Below are 20,781 nucleotides of genomic sequence, written 5' to 3' on the forward strand. Positions count from 1 at the left end.
GAACTGTGAGAAATAAACGTCTATTGTTTAGGCCACTCAGTCTACAGTAGTTTGTTACCGCAGCCAGAACTGACTAAGAAAATGGACTTGTCTTAATTCTGGAATTTTTTTTTATTTCTACTAATTCTATTTCCGTTTTTAAAATAGTAGTTGTGACCCACTAAATTGATTTTGTAATCTACCACTGAGTCATGAAACAGTTGAAAATCATTAATTCAGAAATTGGAAGTGAGTATTGGGGCTGAGTTTGTACCTATTGGTATGTCTTGGGACAGGGTACATGTAATACTCGTTGATGGAATCCCATACTAACTACAAGAGTTCTTGAAAATCTACACATAAAGAGAAAGTACATTGATATATTAAAAATCTTATAGAAAAAGAAGTGCTAGGGAGATCACAATTTGGAGGAAATGTTAAAAAGCCCTAAATTTTATGTTCATTAAAATAAAACTATAAAGGCAACATACTAAAGGTAATATCAATGACACAACATATATTAAATTAAGATTATTACTTACTCTTATATATTACACTTCTATTAAGAATATTAGTTACTCTTATATAAGTTACAATATTACTTTCTACTACCACCTCTTATTTACAAGAAACTTCAGGTCTCCTTCTCCATAGATTTCATGATGTACTTAACAAATTTGTTTTGTTTTATTGTCTGTATACTAAGAGGAATTTTGCGTTTCATTGTCTCACCAATGTCCAGTGCTGATTTGATTCTACAATTTAGAATTATCGACTCCTGCCTTGGTTTCAGTGTACTTGAATAACTGAGTTGAAAAGATCTTTGGTTGTTCATAATGAACATATCTAGTATAGTTAAGTATTTCTGAAATTCCTTTTTAGCTCTTTCCATGACTACCTGATGCCAGTGCACATATCAGCTTGTCTTACATGCATCTCAGCAACTTCCCTTCTTTAGAGAGGACATCCAATTTGAAGGGCTCAATTTATTTCCTGCCATGTCCTCCAACCCCCCCCAAAGCCTTTACCACAAAGCCTTCTATTCTTCTGCCATCTGTTTCACCTCCATTTTCTATTCCTAACTCTCAGTTCCCCTGGGTGGGGGCTGGAATGGGAAAGAGGATCTAATTAGTGCCCAAAAGAGTTATTTACAATTTGAATATATTAGAAGCTAAACAGTAAATTCCTAGGGAGCATATAGAGTAGCTACAAAGCCTCTATACATGTTAGAAGTTATCTGTACCGTCCCCTCTGTTTGCTAAACAAATTTTACTTTTTCATCATATTCTTCCAGAGAGTCCTTGCTAGGTGTTTTAAGACTCAACTATTGTTAGGTAGAGATGCTGCAAAACAAATAATTAACAGAGGACATAATTTCATGCATAGGGACTTTGTTATCGCTCTGCATAACACAAGCAAATTTCTCTACGTTAGAGGTTTTCATGAGAACTCCTGATTAAAGAATCTGATTGACTTAGCTTTCTATAACTTGTTGCTTACACTACAACTAGACAATTCTTTGAACCTATAATAACAGAAATTGAGTGTATGAATAGGACAGTTCCATATGAAATAGTCATATGCAAAAATTTCAGCATTTTTTAGGTCCTATACTTTAAAATTTAGATATAAGATACAAAATTTCTCTTCTAATGTCAAAGTTTTATCTGGATAAAATTATCTCATTTTCAAAGTATTTCAACTTCTTTTAATAAATGGGAAAAAAATTTAGGATGTTAAAAAAAATTCCTAGATAGTTGCTGACATTTAACAGTAAGTTTTTAATATTACTAGCATATGAAGTTTTGAGTGGTGTTTACATTTATTTCCAGTAGTTTATTCCCTGTTTAATTTCAACTTGACATAGAAGTGGGGCTTTCCATTTAACTAAAACTGAGAATCTGAGTATTATCATATTTTAATTTTTTGTAAATAAGGAAGAGACACACTATACACCTTGGAACTTAGATTTGTGGTCTGACAGCTGTGGATTTACTTGGCCAACTTTATGTAGTATTAGACATGGGACTTACTAATGTTTTAGCAAAAATAAAAACTATCAGCTAAACTAACAAACCAAGCTGTGTTTTATCAGATAAGAACTGTTTAAAAGTAAGAAAAAAATCTTCATACTCATGTCTTTTAAAACAAAATTTAGTTTTCAAAATAACTTTTAAGTGAAATGGTAAGTTGTAATAAATGACGGTTATGATAAATATGAGAATGATTTGCTATTTTATTGATTAGAGTATAAATAATCTTTATTTTGTTCTTGATCTCAAAAAGTATTTTGTAAATTTACCTTCATTGGTTTTAAATTTCATTTATGATTGAAATTTGTGTATACTTCCAAATGACTAATAACATGGGCTTACCAAACAGCAGGTGAGCAGATAGTCTCAGTTTAAACTATACTCTACAGAGTATATCTAGATTTTAAACCTATATTTCAGGCCAGAAAATAACATTTTTCACCATAAAGTTTGCATAGTGTGGTGGTTAACTGTATGCTTGATAAAAAAAAATCCATAGGAATGTACAACATCAAGAGTGAACCAAAATATAAAGTTTAGACTCTGGGTGGTTATGATGAGTCAATGTAGGTCCATCAATTGTAATAAATGTGACACTCTGCTGGGGGATGTTGATAATGGGGGAGGCTATGCATGTGTGGGGGCAGGGGGTATATTGGGAAGTCTCTGTACCTTCCCCTAAATTTTGCTCTGAAAAAAAAAAAATTGCTCTAAAAAAATAGTCTTAATTAAAAAAAAAAATCAAGCCACAAAAAAAGACTCTTGACTTTCCCTTGTAATTTTCTAAGCAATTAAGAGACTTCTTGCTAAAACTGTGCTACAGATAGGGGCCGGCCCGGTGGCGCAGCGGTTAAGTTCGCCCGTTCCGCTTCTCGGCGTCCCGGGGTTCGCTGGTTCGGATCCCGGGTGCGGACATGGCACTGCTTGGCAGCCATGCTGTGGTAGGCGTCCCACGTATAAACTAGAGGAAGATGGGCACGGATGTTAGCTCAGAGCCAGGCTTCCTCAGCAAAAAGAGGAGGACTGGCGGTAGTTAGCTGAGGGCTAATCTTCCTCCAAAAAAACAAAAACAAACAAACAAAAAAACTGTGCTACAGATAGTAACTTGTTCATTTTCCAACTGGCAAAAAACAAGGAAGAGGCATGAAAGAAGCTTCTTATATTTACATTCTTACATTCTTAGTACATTTTATTGCATTGTTGGCAGAATCTTAGACACAAAGAAGAAAATCAAGATTTCATAAGGTTTTAAAAAATGCTTCTGAACATATCAGTAGTAATATGATGAGAAGTTGTTTTTAAAACATTGAATAGGCATTTTTAAAATGAAAGTGGTATGCAGAAATTAATGAAATTTCCAAGTGACTAATTCAGTTTCATTATTTGTATATTTAAATGTATAAATTATGATTTAGGAAGTTAAAGTAGGGCACACTATAAATCTAAATCATTCAGGGCTAACATATATAGACATCTATAATCATATATTCAATAAGCTATTGACATTTATAAGTCATTTGTGCTATATGTCTACTCGGACTAATTTTAAGTTCTAACAGTGAATCCATGTACCAAACCTAAGTGTTCATAATAAGATATTCCTCTATTACAATGCTAACACAATCTCTTACCTTTTTATTCTTAGTCTTTTTCTTTTTCTTTGGTTTACTCTTAACCTGATAGGTAAGAAATAAACCATTTAATTAATATGCAATTCAAATTGCACAATGGGTTATTTTGCCAAATATATTTCTCCTAACCACTGAAACCTTTTATCTTCTAATATAAATCATATTTTCTTTCTAGATTCTATGGAAAATTTTTTTCATTTCAATTTTTACTTTAATCTCAGGCTTCCGCTCTTGAGAAATCACTGATGTGTAAAAGAACAAGATATAACGTCAATAAGTAGGCTACGGAAAAAAGCTCATAGATCCTCCCTTGCACATGTGCATGCACAAAAAACAAAGGAAAAGGCACTTTAAAAAAAAATCAATATATTCAGGTCCATAAGATGAACAATTAAGCCTAAGAAGAATTTAGTGACTATATTATAACTGTTACCACTTATCTGTAAAAAAATACAAAGATTCCACCCTGGACGATTTTAATTCTACTGCTGTGCAAATGTGTTGAAATATGTCTGTTTTCTCCTCTTTTCTTCCTCCTTCTATTCCCCATTATGCTTTCTTCTACTTTCTATTAACCTCCCACATCCACTCCCATCACTCAGGATGAAGAAACATGTTCAGAAATCTAGCATAGTGCCTGGCACATAAAAAAAGTGTTGAGTAAGTGTTGGAAAATCAATGGTTAAGGCAGGAAAGATTATGGAAGAAGGAGTGGGGAAAGGACCATTCCAATTCAAGCTGAGTGTGAACATTATGATAAATATAAACTAAGATTGTCTGGGAAGCTTTAAGTACAGCACATGCAACAAACTAAATGCCCTGATTAAGTTCCTCTAATTCAAATACTAATGAGAGTTTATACTTCCTGGAGATCTTTAACAGATTCTGTTGAAGATTCACTGGGTATCGATGCCCCATCTTTATTCATTTCTGTTAACTGTATTTCAGGGTTTGATTTCACATTTATATTGTATTCCATGAGAGGTGGACTTAGTTCTTCTTCCTCATTCTGCAACTCTTCTATTTCAATACCTAAATATGAAAGACAAACCACTCAAAATGTGAATGCACACAATTTTAGTCTCTTATCACTACTATAAATATGTTTACAACAAAAAACACCATCACATAAGTAGAAAAGACAGACATCTTACTTTCTTCAATTTCTAGATGAAAATGAAATGCCTATTTATCAATGACCAAACAATAGGTACATATACTAGCCTAGAACCAATCAGTATGAACCCAAATGCTAAGATACTTTACTGTTATTTTAAGTAGACTCTAGATATTAGATATTCTAGAACTTAAGTCGACTCTAAATACTACGTTTCTCAGTATCCTGACACTGACCCTATTAATACTGCAACTAGTATTATTTTAGGATATGAATGTGAAATATAAAGAAGAGAAGGAAAAGCCAGATCTATTTTTTCCTTTTTTCTTCTTTTTCATAATCAAAGGTTGTGAAAGGGTATCAGCCCCCTGTTGTGTGACCTCTTTATTGACACCATGCTCCTTGATATTGCCCCAGAGATTCAATCTTATAACTTGTGGACTTCATCAGACTGGTCGCAGAAGGTCCAAATAAAACCCATAGCGTATTCTCTTAAGTTTAATTTTACTCCAAACAAAACCCATGGTGTTGTTTTCTTACATATAATTTTAATTGCAGAATATGAATTATACTGAAAAAAAAAAAGCACAGAAATGGAAATTAAAAAATTAGCAACTTACCACCTGGCAAAAGATAATAGCCTAACAATGGACAGTTAACCAATAAAAGCTACCTAAACTAAACAGGAGCATATATGCGTAGGTAGAACAAGCAGGTAGGCATTTTTGCCCGTTGAAGTGTTCCGTGTGTCAAAAGGTTAAAATACTATACTTGGGTAAACCCTGGGGCACATGCACTAGGACCAAGAGAGAGTAAAAAGGCTCATACTAGGTTCAGCTGACCCGTAGTAATTTCACATGATTTTCCAAGCTTGTAACAATTACAGTGTACCATACAGTTTATCTGACCAAGTAAAACTCCTATATATCCCTTAGCTATCCTAATTGAAGGTCACCTAGGCATTGTGTTTTTAAACATACTTACGTTGACTGCCTGTTATTGACTGTAGAGCAATTCCTATGATACATAAAGAAAAAATTCAGATGTAAAATTGCAAATGCAACCAACAAATATCTGACTGGGACTAAGAAAAGCCAGAAGATTTTTACACTGCATCAATTAATGTTACAACTAACTGTAAAAATAAGCACTTTCACTCATGAATCCAGTTTAAACAAGCATAATCTTTAGATTATAACATAAAGGTTATAAACCCATGATTAGAAAAAGAAAAGTAAACAAAATTTTGATAGTTTATAATAGATAATGACTAAAATATAAGCACTAAAATATAATAAGTAGCAAATTCTTACAATTTACAAAGTCTAAGGTCATTAAGTAATAACAGTCAATTATCAATCAAACCTCCATTCAAAGTTTGAGCCTTTTTTAGCGATATCGATTACCCTGATAAGCATGCCCTCTCTTTTTCCATTAATATTCATTAAGCACCTATGATATATCAGGCTGTGTTAGTCTCTAGAGACTGAATGATGAAGAAAAAAAGACAACTTTCATAGAGTTAGTGGGACAATGGATATTAATCACATAAGCAGATACACAAATGAAAACTGCAACTGTAATAACTACTAAGAAAGAGATCTAAGATGCTCGGAAAGTCTTTGTTAAAGGGACCTGATTAATAAGCTCCTCAGACCACCTGTGTGAGAACTGATTGAAACGTCTTGAATTTATTTAATGCTGAAAGCATTTTCCCAAATTTTACCTTTAGTCTCATGAGTTTTTGTTATTTAAAATCTTAAGAGTAAATGTAAAAAAAAAAAAAGCCTCTAATTTATAAGTCAAGAATTCTTGCCTGACTTCCTTATGTCATCAAACTCAGCATTCTCTTCTTTTATGCTGAAAGAAAGCTCTTAAAGATTAAGCAAGAAAACACAATGGTATCCCAGAGCCTTAGTAAAAGGACTGGGACTGGGGTCTAGCAATTATCTCTGAAGAAAATCTGGACCAGTTCAATAATTACTAGAAACTTAGGAAATTGTATGTTTAAATAGCATCAATGTGTTCATCAGTTGCTCACTAGGTAGGTAGTACAAGTAATAACTTGGGATTAGGAAAAGTCAGCCAGAATAACATAGCAAGGGTTTCAGTGATTCTAACATCCCTTGAACTCCACTTCCCACGAGGACAGCTGAAAAGCTATCCTGGCATGTGGCAGAGGAGGTCTGAAGTCTTTCCCATATCAATAAACAATGTCTGGGAATGGCCACTGCTGACCTTAGACACTGGCATAAATGTTATCTGATTTTTTAAATGACTCATGGCCAATGGACAGCTGCCAAACTTTTAAACTAAACGTCAAGGTTCTGCTAGAAAAGAAGAGAAACATATTACCCGTGGTGTCTAAAAGGGCATCCTTGAAACACACAGTACCTGTATTTCATAATTTTAGGCATTCTTAATTTTGTAGAAGTAATAAAACTCATCTACTTAAAAATCTTCAACAATTCCTTTATGAAAAGACAAATTCCTCAACATGGCAAGAGAAATCCTCTTGAATGTATTCTATGAACTCTCCCATACTTTAATCTCAGTAAGGCTCAACTTTTTAGTTCCCTGCATTATAACACATTTTTATGCTTCTACACTTTTGTTCTTGTTTCCTTCTGAAACAGCCTTCTCCGTCTTCTTCACTTGGCTAACTTTTGCATGTCATTTAAGAATTCCCTAAATATTATAATGTCCAGAAAGAATTTTTGGACTCTCTTAGGCTAGGATTTCCCATGGTATTCTGGAACATTTCTAGCACTATAATTTCTATTAGCTTCTTGATGAGTTTATTCTCCCAAGAACGTGAGCTCATTCAATCTTCTGCCCTTACCACTGTGTCTGGCACATAGCAGACACTCAGTGAAGGTTTTCTGGGTGAAGTAAATAATTATTCTGTACCTTGTTGATAGCAGGATAACATCCTCTGGATGATTTCTGGTACTGGTATGCCTAGGTAGATGGACAGCTGATGGTAATCAAGGGAGATATTTTCAATGGGATTCTCCTTCACTTTGTCAATATCCTCTTGTTTCATCCCAAGGCGCAGAAGAATATCTGAAACTTTTTTCCAAATTGAATTGAATTGTGACTCAGTGAGACCATTCATCAAAATCTCACTAAGGAGGATATCCCTGTATTTGCACAGCCTCAGGATGTCTGCAGACTTAGAGAGATCAGAAGATGGTGGTTCCATATTCCAGCCTTTTTTTGGTGCAGGGAATACATTCAAATGTTTTATGAGAGCTAATAGGAGGTATAAGTCAAACTGTTTGGACTGTGGTAGCTCCTTTTTTGGGGGATAAAGCAGATGCCATGCTCCCCCCAAAGGGTGATTGGTCCAAAGATGGTTGTAGTAGGGTTCCAGCACATTCTTGTGTATAAGAAGCTCTTTTTTCAAAAGAGGGGGTGGCAAAGCCTCATCAAATATTTGCCGGACAATGTCAGTACCAGAAATAATAATTATATGAAGCAGATGATAGAAATAATTATAGTCAAGTTTGAAGATAGGCATTTCATCTGAAAATGAATTTTGAGAAGTCAAAACATTCCATATTAATGCTCTTTTTCTACGTGGTCTCTCGCATTACATCCTAACCTCCTGTAGGACAGGGACCATTCCAAAAGAATGAAGTCCAGTACAGTGCTTTGCCACAGCCACTGCTCAATAAGCATGCTGCTATCTGTCTAGCTGTCAAAAGATCCAAACAAATACAGTATGCTCCCAAGCAAAAGTAATCACAAAGACTAACCACCACAGAAGCCTTTCAACCATCCAGGGTTTTGTTCAAGTAAATGAGCTTTGGCAACCAAATGGCATAAAAGTATTGGGGCTTCAAAAATTCTGAAGATTGTCAAGAATAGTAAGAGCCAGTGTTAATTATACTTTACTTAGGCAATTATATTTTATCGTAATCAGCACTGTCCACTAGAACTTTCTGTGACAAAAATGTTTTAGATTTGCACTGCTTGCTAGCCACTGAACATTGGAAATGCTGCTTGTCTAACAAAGGAACTGAGTTTAAGATTTTATCCGATTTTAATTAAATTTAAATAGCCAATATGGCTCGTGGCTATTGTATTAGACAACACAGAACTACATCAAGAAACATAAAATGATGTAATGCCTTGCTACTCAAAGTGTAGTCCATGGACCGGCAGTATCAGCAGCAACATGGGAGCCTGTTCAAAATGCAGAATTTGAGCCCCACCCCAGAGCTACTGAATTGACACCTACATTTTAACAAAATCACCATATGATTTAAATATATACTAAAGTTTCAGACACACTGATCTAATGAATGAACCTCATGTTCTTACCCCCTCAAGAAATAAGATAATGATTAAAAAATAAATTAATGATGAAATAAAGGTATTTCATCAATGAAGTGGAATAAGGCATGACACTGAGCTATTTGGTATTTTCTGATTTGGTAGCACTTCCAAAGGAGAAAAGTAGACTGAGGTGAATTAGAAAGTAGTGAGAATTTTGTATGTGATGGTATATTTTTTGAACATCAAAATATGTATTTATCATAAAATGTAGTTTATTATTTTATCCTTCAGGACTGTTCTAAAATTCATATTCTCGCTTGACATATTTGACATACACTGTGGAGGCAAGCAAGGTTACAAAGCAAATGACCCAGGGAGCTTTTTCTGGGTTGCCAAATAAGGAGCTGGCTGGGATCAGGGACATTGATTCCCCAAGTAAGAAGGACAGCCACTAAACTCTTCTTCCATAGGACTAGGAGCCCTTCAGGTCTCCAAGTGCTGAACAGCTGGTATTTCCTAGCACACTCCTAAACAGCTGGCACCTAAGTTTAGATTACTTGGCCTTGAGCCCAAAATGTTCATTCCTTTCATTTTGCTGTATTAACAGGGAATGCAACAAGGGAGGGGCAGTTGGTAGGGAACATCTGCCGGAGTACAACCTCATTGTGTAGTCACAGCTATGCATCAGACCTACAAACCTCTCTAGAGGATGCCAAGGTAATGTGAGACCCATACACCTGCTGATCTTTCTGTCCCTGAATTCCAGCCTCCGTCAAGTGATGCTTGCCCAGGTAAACCCAAGCCCAGTGAATGACAAACACAAACACATGGATGTTAATGGCACGATACTTTACAGAGCAAGGCAAAATTTTTAACAGACTTTTCAATAGAAGACATATAAAAATAAAATAATACCTTTTGTACTAAATTTTAAACTGATCTTCGGTCTTATATCAGTATCAGTGATTTTCAGAGACATCAACTTTTTATAACTGCAAGTGGAAAGAAATTAAGTTACAGTCAATACCAAAGTCAGTCAAGATTTCTGATGTGAGCATGGCTAAGTAAGTGAGCATTCTCTTCTCCTCCTCCTAGAAATAACTTAAAAGGAAAGGAGAAAAATGAACCAAAACAATTACCAACAATGACACAATGACAACCCCATAATGACATTTTCATTAGAATTAAGAGGCAAATAGAATTGCTAGATTTCACACGAAAAGAATCAAACAACTACTTTATTTGCAAGAAGGCAGTGTGGTAGCAGGGAAAAAAAGAAATCTCTGCATTGTAAAAAACCAGCAAGGGGCCAGCCCAGTGGTGTAGCAGTTGAGTTCGTGCACTCCACTTGGCGGCCTGGAGTTCGCGGGTTTGCATCCTGGGTGCAAACCTACACACCACTCATCAAGCCATGCTGTGGAGGTGTCCCACATACAAAATGGAGGAAGACTGCCACAGTTGTTAGCTCAGGGCCAATCTTCCTCAGGCAAAAAGAGGAAGCATGGCAATGAATGTTAACTCAGGGCCAATCTTCCTCACCAGAAAAAATAAATAAGTAAGTAAATAAATAAATAATAAAAAAACAGCAAACCTGGGACTCTGCCCAGGCCTTCTTCCACCACAGAGTCTTCTTACTAGCAACTATTCCAAGAAAACTCAACTCATTTAATGCCTAATGATTAAAAATAAAAAGAAAGAAAGAAAACTGGCATAACATCAATACAAATAACTAGAAAAAAATTGACAGAAAAAATAGCAAAATTTACTAAATAAAGCAAACAATAAGTAAATGTTGCCATGAAACAGATGAAAAAACTTGTGATTTGGCTTTGAAATGAACTCTTCCACAGAAAAGAAAAGAAAACAAAACAAAACTGACAACAACACTAGAATGTAAGTTCAGTAAGGACAGAGTTTTGGTGGTGGTGGTGGTTGTTAACTGATTTTTATCACCAGCAACACCATAACACTGCCAACTATCCATTACATCGGAAACACCTTGACCTCTAACAATATGAAGTACTGGCAAAGACACTGAGTAAAAGGAATTCTCCTATACTGCTGTGGGTGGTAACTGGTAAAACCACTGTGGGAAACAGTTCAGCAAAATCTAGCAAAGTTGAGGACAGGCATAGACGGCCTAGCAATTCTACTCCCAGGTATATGTTCTGGAAAATATTTTACATATATGCACCGGGAGACATGTACAAGCATGTTCCTCATAGCACTGTTGTTACAGCCTAAATTTGGAAATAACCCATATATCTATCAATGGTAAAATAAAGTACTATAGGCATACAATAAAATTACAGCAATGAAATGAAAAACTGTAATAGAATGAATCACACAAATAATGTATAGTTAAAAATCATAAAAACATGTGTTTAAATTTATATAAAGTTCAAAGCAGACAGAAATTAAACTACCCTTATAAGTAAGAACATATTATGGAATTTATAAAATATTTAGAAGTAAAACATACGAGAACAAGAGCACAAAAGATGGGAAGAAGTGAAAACCTTACTGTAAGGTTTGTACACTATACTTGATGAAGTATATTATTTAAAAATAGACTTTCACAAGTTAAAAATGTATATCACAAGCCCTAGAACAACCACTAAAAGAAAATTTAAAAACCCAGAAAATAAAAAACAAGGAACAGATGGAAAAACTGAAAACCACCAGGAAGATGGTAGACTTAAATTCAACCGTATCAATAATTATAGGAAATTTATATGTAATAAACACCCCAATTTAAAGACAGATATTGTCAAGCTGAATATAAAAAAAGCAAGACCTATGCTGTCTATAAGAAACTCTCTTTGAATACAAAGACATATAAAAGCATACTTTGTTTTATTGTGCTTGCTTTATTGCGCTTCGCAGATACTGCGTTTTTTACAAATTGAAAGTTTGTGGCAACCCTGCATCAAGCAAGTCTATGGGCGCCATTTTTCCAACAGCATTTGCTCACTTAGTGTCTCTGTGTCACATTTTGGTAATTCTCACAATATTTCAAACTTTTTCATTATTGTTATATTTGTTATGGTGATCTGCGATCAGTGATCTTTAATGTTACTCTTGTAATTATTTTGAAGTGCCATAACCATGCCCATATTAATGGTGAACTTAATTGATAAATGGTACATGTGTTCTGACGCTCCACAGACCGGCCATTCCCCGTCTCTCTCCCTCTCCTTCAGCCTCACTATTCCCTGATGCAATATCGAAATTAGGCCAACTAATAACCTACAATGGCCTCTAAATGTTCAAGTGAAAGGAAGAGTGACACATCTCTCACTTTAAATCAAAAGCTAGAAATAATTAAGCTTAGCAAGAAGGCATGTCAAAAGCTGAGACAGGTCGAAAGCTAGGCCTCTTGCACCAATTAGCTAAGCTGTGGATGCAAAGGAAAAGTTCTTGAACAAAATTAAAAGTGCTACTCCAGTAAACACACAAATGATAAGAAAGCAAAACAGCCTTATTGCTGATATGGAGAAAGTTTTAGCGGTCTGGATAGAAGATCAAATGAGCCACAACATTCCCTTCAAAGATTAATCCAGAGGAAAGCCCTAATTCCCTCCTATTCTACAAAGGCTGAGAGAGGTAAGGAAGCTGCAGAAGAAAAGTCTGAAGCTAGCAGATGTTGGTTCATGAAGTTTAATGAAAGACGCCATCTACATAACATAACAGCACAAGGTGAAGCAGCAACTGCTGATGTAAAAGCTGCAGCAAGTTCTCCAGAAGATCTAGCTAAGACCATTAATGCAGGTGGCTACACTAAACCACAATGAAGACGAAACAGCCTTATATTGGAAGAAGATCCCATGCAGGACTTTCAAAGCTAGAGAGGAGAGGTCAATGCCTGGCTTCAAAGGTTCAAAGGACAGGCTGACTCTCTAGTTAGGGGCTAATGCAGCCGGTGACTTTAAGTTGAAGCCAATGCTAATTTGTCATTCCGAAAATCCTAGGGCCCTTAAGAATTATGTGAAATCTACACTGCAGTGCTCTAGAAATGGAACAACAAAGCCTGGATGACAGCAATCTGTTTACAACATGGTTTACAAAATATTTTAAGCCCATGTTGAGACCTACTCCTTAGAAAAAAAAATTTCTTTCAAAATATTACTGCTCATTGACAATGCACTTGGTCACCCAAGGGCTCTCATGGAGATGTACTATGTTGTTTTCATGCCTGCTAAATACCACATACATTCTACAGCCCATCAATCAAGGTGTAATTTTGACTTTCAAATCTGACCAGAGGTGATTGCAGAGCACTAGTAGCCCCACCTGACCACAGCCCATAGCCACCAGTCCCTCCTGACCAGGGAGGCCTCCCAGGAGCCCCACTTGAACATGGAGCCCAGGCACCAGCCCAACCCAACTGTGGAGCCCAGTCAGCACCACCCCACTCCCAACTTCAGCACAGTCTATGGCTTCACATAACTAGAGAACCCAATAGGAAGCTCTACCTGCCTACCGACACTACCAGCTACTCATCCAGTACCCCAAGCTGAACTGACTGGTGAAGGTCTTTCCCTGCCGAAACAAACCTATAACGTCTGCAAGAGGAGACCATGTTCTCAGATGTGCAGACACCAGTACAAGGATACAAAGATCACAAAGCATCAGGTAACACAATACCACCAAAAGAAACTAATAAACCTCCAATAAGTGATCCTAAAGAAATGGTGATCAATAAACTATCTAAGAATTCAGAATAATTCTCTTAAAGAAGTTCAGTGAACTACAAGAACACACAGACAGACAGCTAAATAAAATTAGGAAAACAATGCAGAAACAAAATTAGAAGTTCAACAAAGAAATGGAAACCATTAAAAACAAGCAGATAGCCTAGAGCTGAAGACTACACTGACCGAGCTGAGGAATTCATAAAGAGCTTTAACAGACTCAATCAAGCAGAAGAATCAGTGAACTCAAAGACAGATCATTTGAAATTATCCAGTCAGAGGAGCAAAGGAACAAAGAACAAAAAAGAGTGAAGATAGTTTACGGCCCTTATGGCATAACAACAAGAGAAACAATATACACATATTGCAATCCCAGGAGACAAGAAAGAAAGGGACAGAAAGACTATTTAAAGAAATAATGTCCCTTTACTGAACCTGGGGCAAGAAATGAACATTCAGATTCATGAGGCTCGAAGGACCACAAACAGGGTGAACCTGAAAAAGGAATACATTGAGACAAATTATAATTAAATTGACAAAAGTTGAAGACAAAGAGAGAACTTTGAAAGCAGCAAGAGAAAAGCAACATTGCCTCGACATGCTTGGCAATGATTTTTTGGACTCGACACCAAAAGAACAAAAAACAAAAGCAAAAATCAACAAGTGGGAACACATCAAACTAAAAAGCTTCTGCAGAGCAAAAGAAATAATCAGCAAAATGAAAAGGCAACCTATGGAATGGGAGAAAATATTTGCAAATCATATATCTAATCAGGGGTTAATATCCAAAATATATAAGGAACCCATACAACTCAACAGCAAAAAATGATAATAATAATAAAATAATAATTCAATTTAAAAATAGGAAAAGGACGTGTACAGACATTTTTCCAAAGAAGATATAAAATGGCTAACAGGCACATGAAAATGTGCTCAACATCACTAATCATCAGGTAAATGCAAATCAAAACTACAATGAGATATTACCTCACACCTGTTAGAATGGCAATTCTCAAAAGACAAGAGACAACAAGTGCTGGCAAGGATGTGGAGAAAAGGGAATCTTTGCACACTGTTGGTAGGAATGTAAATTGATAAAGCCACCAGGGGAAACAGTATGGAGGTTCCTTAGAAAACTAAAAATAAAATTGATCCAGCAATCCCACTCTGAGTATATATTATATATCCAAAGGAAATGAAATTTATCTGGAAGAGATTACTTTGCTGTTGCTTTGCTTAGGGATTTCTATCAATTTGTTCCCTAACCTTTAGAAGTTTATACTCTTAAGAATGGAAATATTGTTGCATATCTTCACATACAAGACAGAGAATCAAAGAATAGAATTGCTTAATAAACGGAAAGCACAGTTATACAATTTTAAGGATATTTTAAGGGTAGAGAACAATGATAAATTTTATAGTCTTCAAAAATATATTTGTAATTATTTACATTTGCCTTAAGTTATGTAACTAAATTGAATTTTTTACCATTAAAAATAAAGCAGAAATCCAAGTCTAGTTCTGTATTACTCTTTAGTGAGTAATGACCATAAGTTCGGTCTATACTGTTTGGTTCTAGAAGTGTTTACATTGTGCAAACAACCAAAAACCCCTATATTTGTGAGATTGTAATATTATTCACAAAAGCCAAGACATGGTAACAACCTAAGTGAATGTCAATGGAGGTTGGGGGAAGGGAATGACTACAAAAGAGATTTTGGGGGAACATTTTGGGATGATGGAAATATTCTGTATCTTGATCATGGTAGTTGTTACCCAACTTTATACAAAGAAACTCATCAAAATGGGCAGAGGATATAACAGACGTTTTTCCAAAGAAGATATACAGGTGGCCAATAGACACATGAAAAGATGTTCAACAACACTAATAATTAGGGAAAGGCAAATCAAAACTACAATGAGATACCACCTCACACCTGTCAAAATGGCTATAATTAACAAGACAAGAAATAATAAGTGGTGGAGAGGATGGTGGGGAAAAGAGAATCCTCATTACACTGCTGGTGGGAATGCAAACTGGTGCAGCCACTATGGAAAAGAGTATGGAGATTTCTCACCTAAATGTATGCTTCTAAAGAGTAAATTTCACTATATATAAACTATAGGTTGAAAAACTTGATCTATAAAAAAAGTTTAGTGTTTAGAAATGGATTTATAATTGGTACATTTATAAAGAATAACAAGGAAATGATTACTGTGAAGGTCAGAATAACAGTTACATAGGGAGGAGAAGAAGAGAAGTTAGGAAAGGGACCCACTGAGTGTTTCTGGAGTGCTGGCAAAATTCTATTTGTTGACTTGGGTGAGGCCACAAAAATGTTTCCTTTATAATTATTTGTTAAACTCTGCATTTATATTTTGTGAGTTTTTCTTTCTATATACTCTAATAACAATAAAGCATTTTGAACTTAAGAAAGAAACCAAATATTTTGTCATTCATTCATAAAACCCCATGAAGTAGCTCTTCCACTTTTGGTAATGAGATCTAGTTACCAGAGGATTCTCCCACAGAAAAGAACTATAAAACCTGGGCAACTTACAAAAAGCAACTCTCCGAAGGTACTGGAGAGTGGAAGGAACAGACCAACTCTGCTGACGGGGTACATGTTCAGAGGAGAGGAGGAGAGGATTGTATGAAATAAGTTAGTAAGTTCACCAATCTTAGAGCTTTTATTCTGGGGCTAAGTATAGCCTGGCGGAAAACAAAGGTCTCCATGGCTGAAGGAACCAGAAGATTGAAGCCAGGGAACCATGGTTGCCGAAGAGAATGGAGGAATCCCAGAAGGGAAAGAGTCAGAGAAGAGATCCCCAAATTCTTTCTAGCCACATATCTGACTGACAGCTGAATCACACATGTGTGTAACAGACTCAAAGCAGCTCAGCTAAAGGCAAAAGATCTGCTGAGCCTAGAACCACCACCCAAGAAAAAGAGTTCACAGTTCACATCTAACCAAGTTAACAGCCTGTCAAAACAAAAGTAACATACCCTTGGCAGAAGAATGGAATTCAGAATCTCTACATCTGTCATATATTTATTGGGTACCAGCTATATGCCAGGTACCCATACGGCATTATGCCATGTACTGGGAATATACTAGTAGGCAAGACAAAGTCCTTGCTTTCATGGAGGTTATATTCAAGTGGAGAAGACAGCCAAGAAAGTATAATAAAACTCAGTAAAAGTTCTGATAGAAGTAGAGGGAGTATGTGATAGGAACACCTAATCTAACGTAAGTAAGGCTTTTCCACAAGTTTTAACCAGGCAAAGCCAAAGGAGTAGAGTATTCCAGGCAAGCTCTGGAGGTAAAATAGATGGGTCACTCAGAAACTAAAAGAGACTCAGTATAGCTGCATATTTAGGAAGAAAAAGATGATAAGAGATGGCAAGAACCAAGCTAAGAGTCTGAACTTAATTAAGAGCAATGAAAAGCCTCTGAAAGATTTTCAAGCAGAGAAGTGACATATTTCAATTTCCATTTTAGGAAAGTGCTCTTGATGGCTATGTAAACAACAGACTGATGAAAGGTAATGCTAGGGACAGAAAGATCACTTTACAAACTGTTTCACAATTCCAAGTGAGAAATAACTTCATTTAGTTTAGTGGAAGTGCAGGGGCAAAATTAAGGAGGGATTTACAATATACTTAAGAAGTTGAATTGATGGACTTAAAAAAAGTTACAGAGCAGTTTTGAAAAGAAAGATTGTGAGTCCAATTGTGGGCATGCTGAACTATAGATATTTTTGAAAAATAAAAGTGGAGATACTCAGCATGCAGGTAGATAGATCTAGATTTTAGGAGCGAGATCTATGCTACAGATAAAGATTTGGGCTTCACCAGCTCATAAGGGAAAATTGATTCTTTAGCTAACAATGCAATGTCCCTGGTAGACTGAAAAATGGTTGACATTTACACTTTAAACAGAAGAAAAGAGAATTAATGGATTAGGAGAACTTTTTATACTGAAATTTCTAACATCAACTGCCACACTCCACACCTCTTAGATTCCCAGCTTACACTATCTATTCCTCTGCAATACAGTTTTCTCATCTAAGAAACAAGACGATTCTAACTGTCAGACAACCTTAAAGGCATGGATGAGTTTGAAAGCTAGGAGAAAGTTTTATCATCATAACATCCTAATTTAAATAACTTTAAGAAAAAGATGTTTTGTTTTCAGGAAAGGATTATTTTCATACTTAGGGGAAAAGTATCCACATAATTTCTCCTTTCCTGCTTTAGAATTTAAATGTCTTCAAAGTGAGGAGAGAGAGGGAGACAAGTGTTAATTAAATACAATTTCTTCACACAACTAATACTACCTTTAAATTTAATGCAGCTCCAACAAGTGACAGAAACACAGAAGAAAGAAGCGAATGAAAAATATATACATGCTCAGGAAAAAGTGGAATATTTGATTTCAAACTTACCTTGCTCCTAAATTTTCAATGGTTATATATTCATCCTTTCTCACAACTTCAAACTGTAAGTGATGGGAAAAAAAACAGCCCTAAAGTACTTCAATTTTCAAAATTCTTTAATGTTACTTCTTAGCCTTAACATTTGAAAAAAGACAATTAGAACGAAGCTATAGAGAATATAAAACAAATAAAAACAGAAGTAACACGGTGAACTGTAAACAATCCTAATCAAACACACTAGAGCTGATCTTAAAAAGCACTTCTACTTTACATCACTATGGGATTTAAACGCCAAATCTGAAATACAAAAAGAACATATCTAACGATAAAGAAAGAAATCATGTCTATTTCTATTTATCATTTTGGTCTATTATAAATAAAAATTCAACAAGATATTTCATTAATTAAAAAAATGGATATCATTTGAGTGCATTTTAGGTACAGTATGTGATGTTCTATAGATATTTTCATAGAAAGATACTTACAGACTAAAAGAGGTTCAGAAAGTCTAAAACTATTTTTAACCTGAGGCAGCACAGAATTAGATTATCATCCTTGGTTCATGACACACTTTCCACATTGGTACAGCCACGGCCTGCTTTGTCTGTTTCTGTGTGTGTGTGTGTGTGTGTGTGTGTGTGTGTGTGTGTGTGTGTGTGTGTTCTCTCTCTCTTTATTTTTAAAATTTTCTTCTTCTTAAGGACTACTTAGATACTTCTTTGGAGAAATCAAAGCAATAGAAAGGTCAGAAAGCTTAGTCATCATCAAAGAGAATATGGCTAAAATACTATTATTATGATTCCCAAATCTGCTTGAAGTCAAAAAGACCATTCTAGTGAAGGAAAGCAAGAAAAAAAAGAAAAAATACTCACCAAAATTTTAACAATTCCAGGGACATCACATTGTAGCATCCTTACCATGTCACCTGTACATCCTTCCTTCAAACATTTTTTCCCACTAAAACTCTAAAGTTATCAATAGAAAAAAAATTAGCAATAGAAAAAACAATACAAACAATAAAAATAGAAAAAAATCACTGATGTGCAAATCCAATTACATTTAAATAAAATTAGAAGCAGATGTTGCTAGATGGTAAAACAAAGACGTGAATAAACATTTGAGAGTTAGCTGTTCAAAGACATTGCATTTCATATATCAATGGATTTCTTATTTAAAATGCATGATTGCACTTCACTCTCATCATTTCTACTTCAAAACCTTCAAGTAGCTATTTACAGCTTAAAATGTATTTGCTGCCCTCAGGGAAAGTAACTTCAAGTAAAATGTACTAATTAAGTAAGCATAAAAAGGAATACTGAATTTCTATCAGATACACAAGGATTCCAGGGAAAAGAAAACAATAAAAATGTTGAGTCCTTTCTTTGATTCTGACCTTGCTATTTCCTCTGGTTAACTTACTTAGTTTTCTTTCACATCTCTATCTAAAGTTGAGCAATATTGATTGCCATAAGAATCAAAAAAAGTGAAAAGTATTTACACATTGCTTAAAGAAAATGAATAATAATACTTTATACAGTGATTTTTTACAGCACACAAAGCAAGTTCATCTGTGCTATTGTTAATCCTCACAACAATCTTATGAACTAAGTATTACTATCCTCACTTTATGGCTTAGAAAAATGAGTCTCAGTATGGTTAAATCACTAGTCTGATGTAAAAAATACTAGTAAGTGGCTCTATCTGGACTTGAATCCAGATCTCCCAACTCCACACACAATGCTCTTTCTACTACACCACAAATATAAGGGTTTTCGGTTGTTTGCACAACACAAACACTTCTAGAACCAAACAGTATAGACCCAACTTATGGTCATTATTCACTAAAGAGTAATTAATATAGAACTAGACTTGGATTTCTACTTTATTTATTTTTTTTAAAGATTTTATTTTTTTCCTTTTTTCTCCCCAAAGCCCCCCAGTACATAGTTATATATTCTTCGTTGTGGGTCCTTCTAGTTGTGGCATATGGCACGCTGCCTCAGCATAGCTTGATGAGCAGTGCCATGTGTGCGCCCAGGATTCAAACCAACGAAACACTGGGCTGCCTGCAGCGGAGCGTACAAACTTAACCAGTTGGCCACAGGGCCAGCCCCTTCGCTTTATTTTTAATGGTAAAAAATTCAATTTAGTTGCATGACTTTAGGTAAATATAAATAATTACAAATATATTTTTGAAGACTATAAAATTTATCATTGTTCTCTACCCTTAAAATATCCTTAAAATTGTATAACTGTGCTTTCCGTTTATTAAGCAATTCTATTCTTTGATTCTCTGTCCTGTATGTGAAGATATGCAACAATATTTCCACTCTTAAGAGTATAAACTTCTAAAGGGAAGAGAACAAATTGATAGAAATCCCTAAGCAAAGCAACAGCAAAGTATCCCCTACCAAGATCTGTTTAATAAATGATGATGACGAACAGGGAATAGGGTGGAGAAAAGCATCAGAGAGAACAGGAAAAGAAGAATGGAGGGAGAAAAAAAAGGAGGAAGTATGTGAACAGGAAGAACTGAAGGGGAAAGAGGAAAAAGAAAAGCTAGAGCATGAAATGCTGTAGCAAAAGTTTGAAAGAAAAACAAA

General features: G+C 35.3%; 1 protein-coding gene across 29 annotated transcripts in view; it reads right to left on the reverse strand.

Moving 5' to 3' along the window:
• Positions 1 to 20,781, reverse strand: part of DZIP3 (DAZ interacting zinc finger protein 3) — a 101,822-nt gene that overhangs the window by 37,854 nt on the left and 43,187 nt on the right. For 8 of the 29 annotated variants that reach the window (XM_070582792.1, XM_070582788.1, XM_070582781.1 and 5 more), the window contains exons 11-16: positions 19,051 to 19,143; positions 18,188 to 18,240; positions 9,960 to 10,036; positions 5,745 to 5,777; positions 4,506 to 4,675; positions 3,644 to 3,688 (exon numbers count right to left, since the gene is read on the reverse strand). In XM_070582792.1, the coding sequence (XP_070438893.1) occupies positions 3,644 to 3,688; positions 4,506 to 4,675; positions 5,745 to 5,777; positions 9,960 to 10,036; positions 18,188 to 18,240; positions 19,051 to 19,143 (471 nt within the window). Of the gene's footprint in view, positions 1 to 3,643; positions 3,689 to 4,505; positions 4,676 to 5,744; positions 5,778 to 7,670; positions 8,289 to 9,959; positions 10,037 to 18,187; positions 18,241 to 19,050; positions 19,144 to 20,781 lie in introns of all 29 variants that reach the window. The other 21 variants (XM_070582772.1, XM_008530851.2, XM_008530854.2 and 18 more) reach the window with 5 other exon arrangements.

Source organism: Equus przewalskii, chromosome 18, assembly GCF_037783145.1.
Source record: "Equus przewalskii isolate Varuska chromosome 18, EquPr2, whole genome shotgun sequence".
Lineage (NCBI taxonomy): Eukaryota > Metazoa > Chordata > Mammalia > Perissodactyla > Equidae > Equus > Equus przewalskii.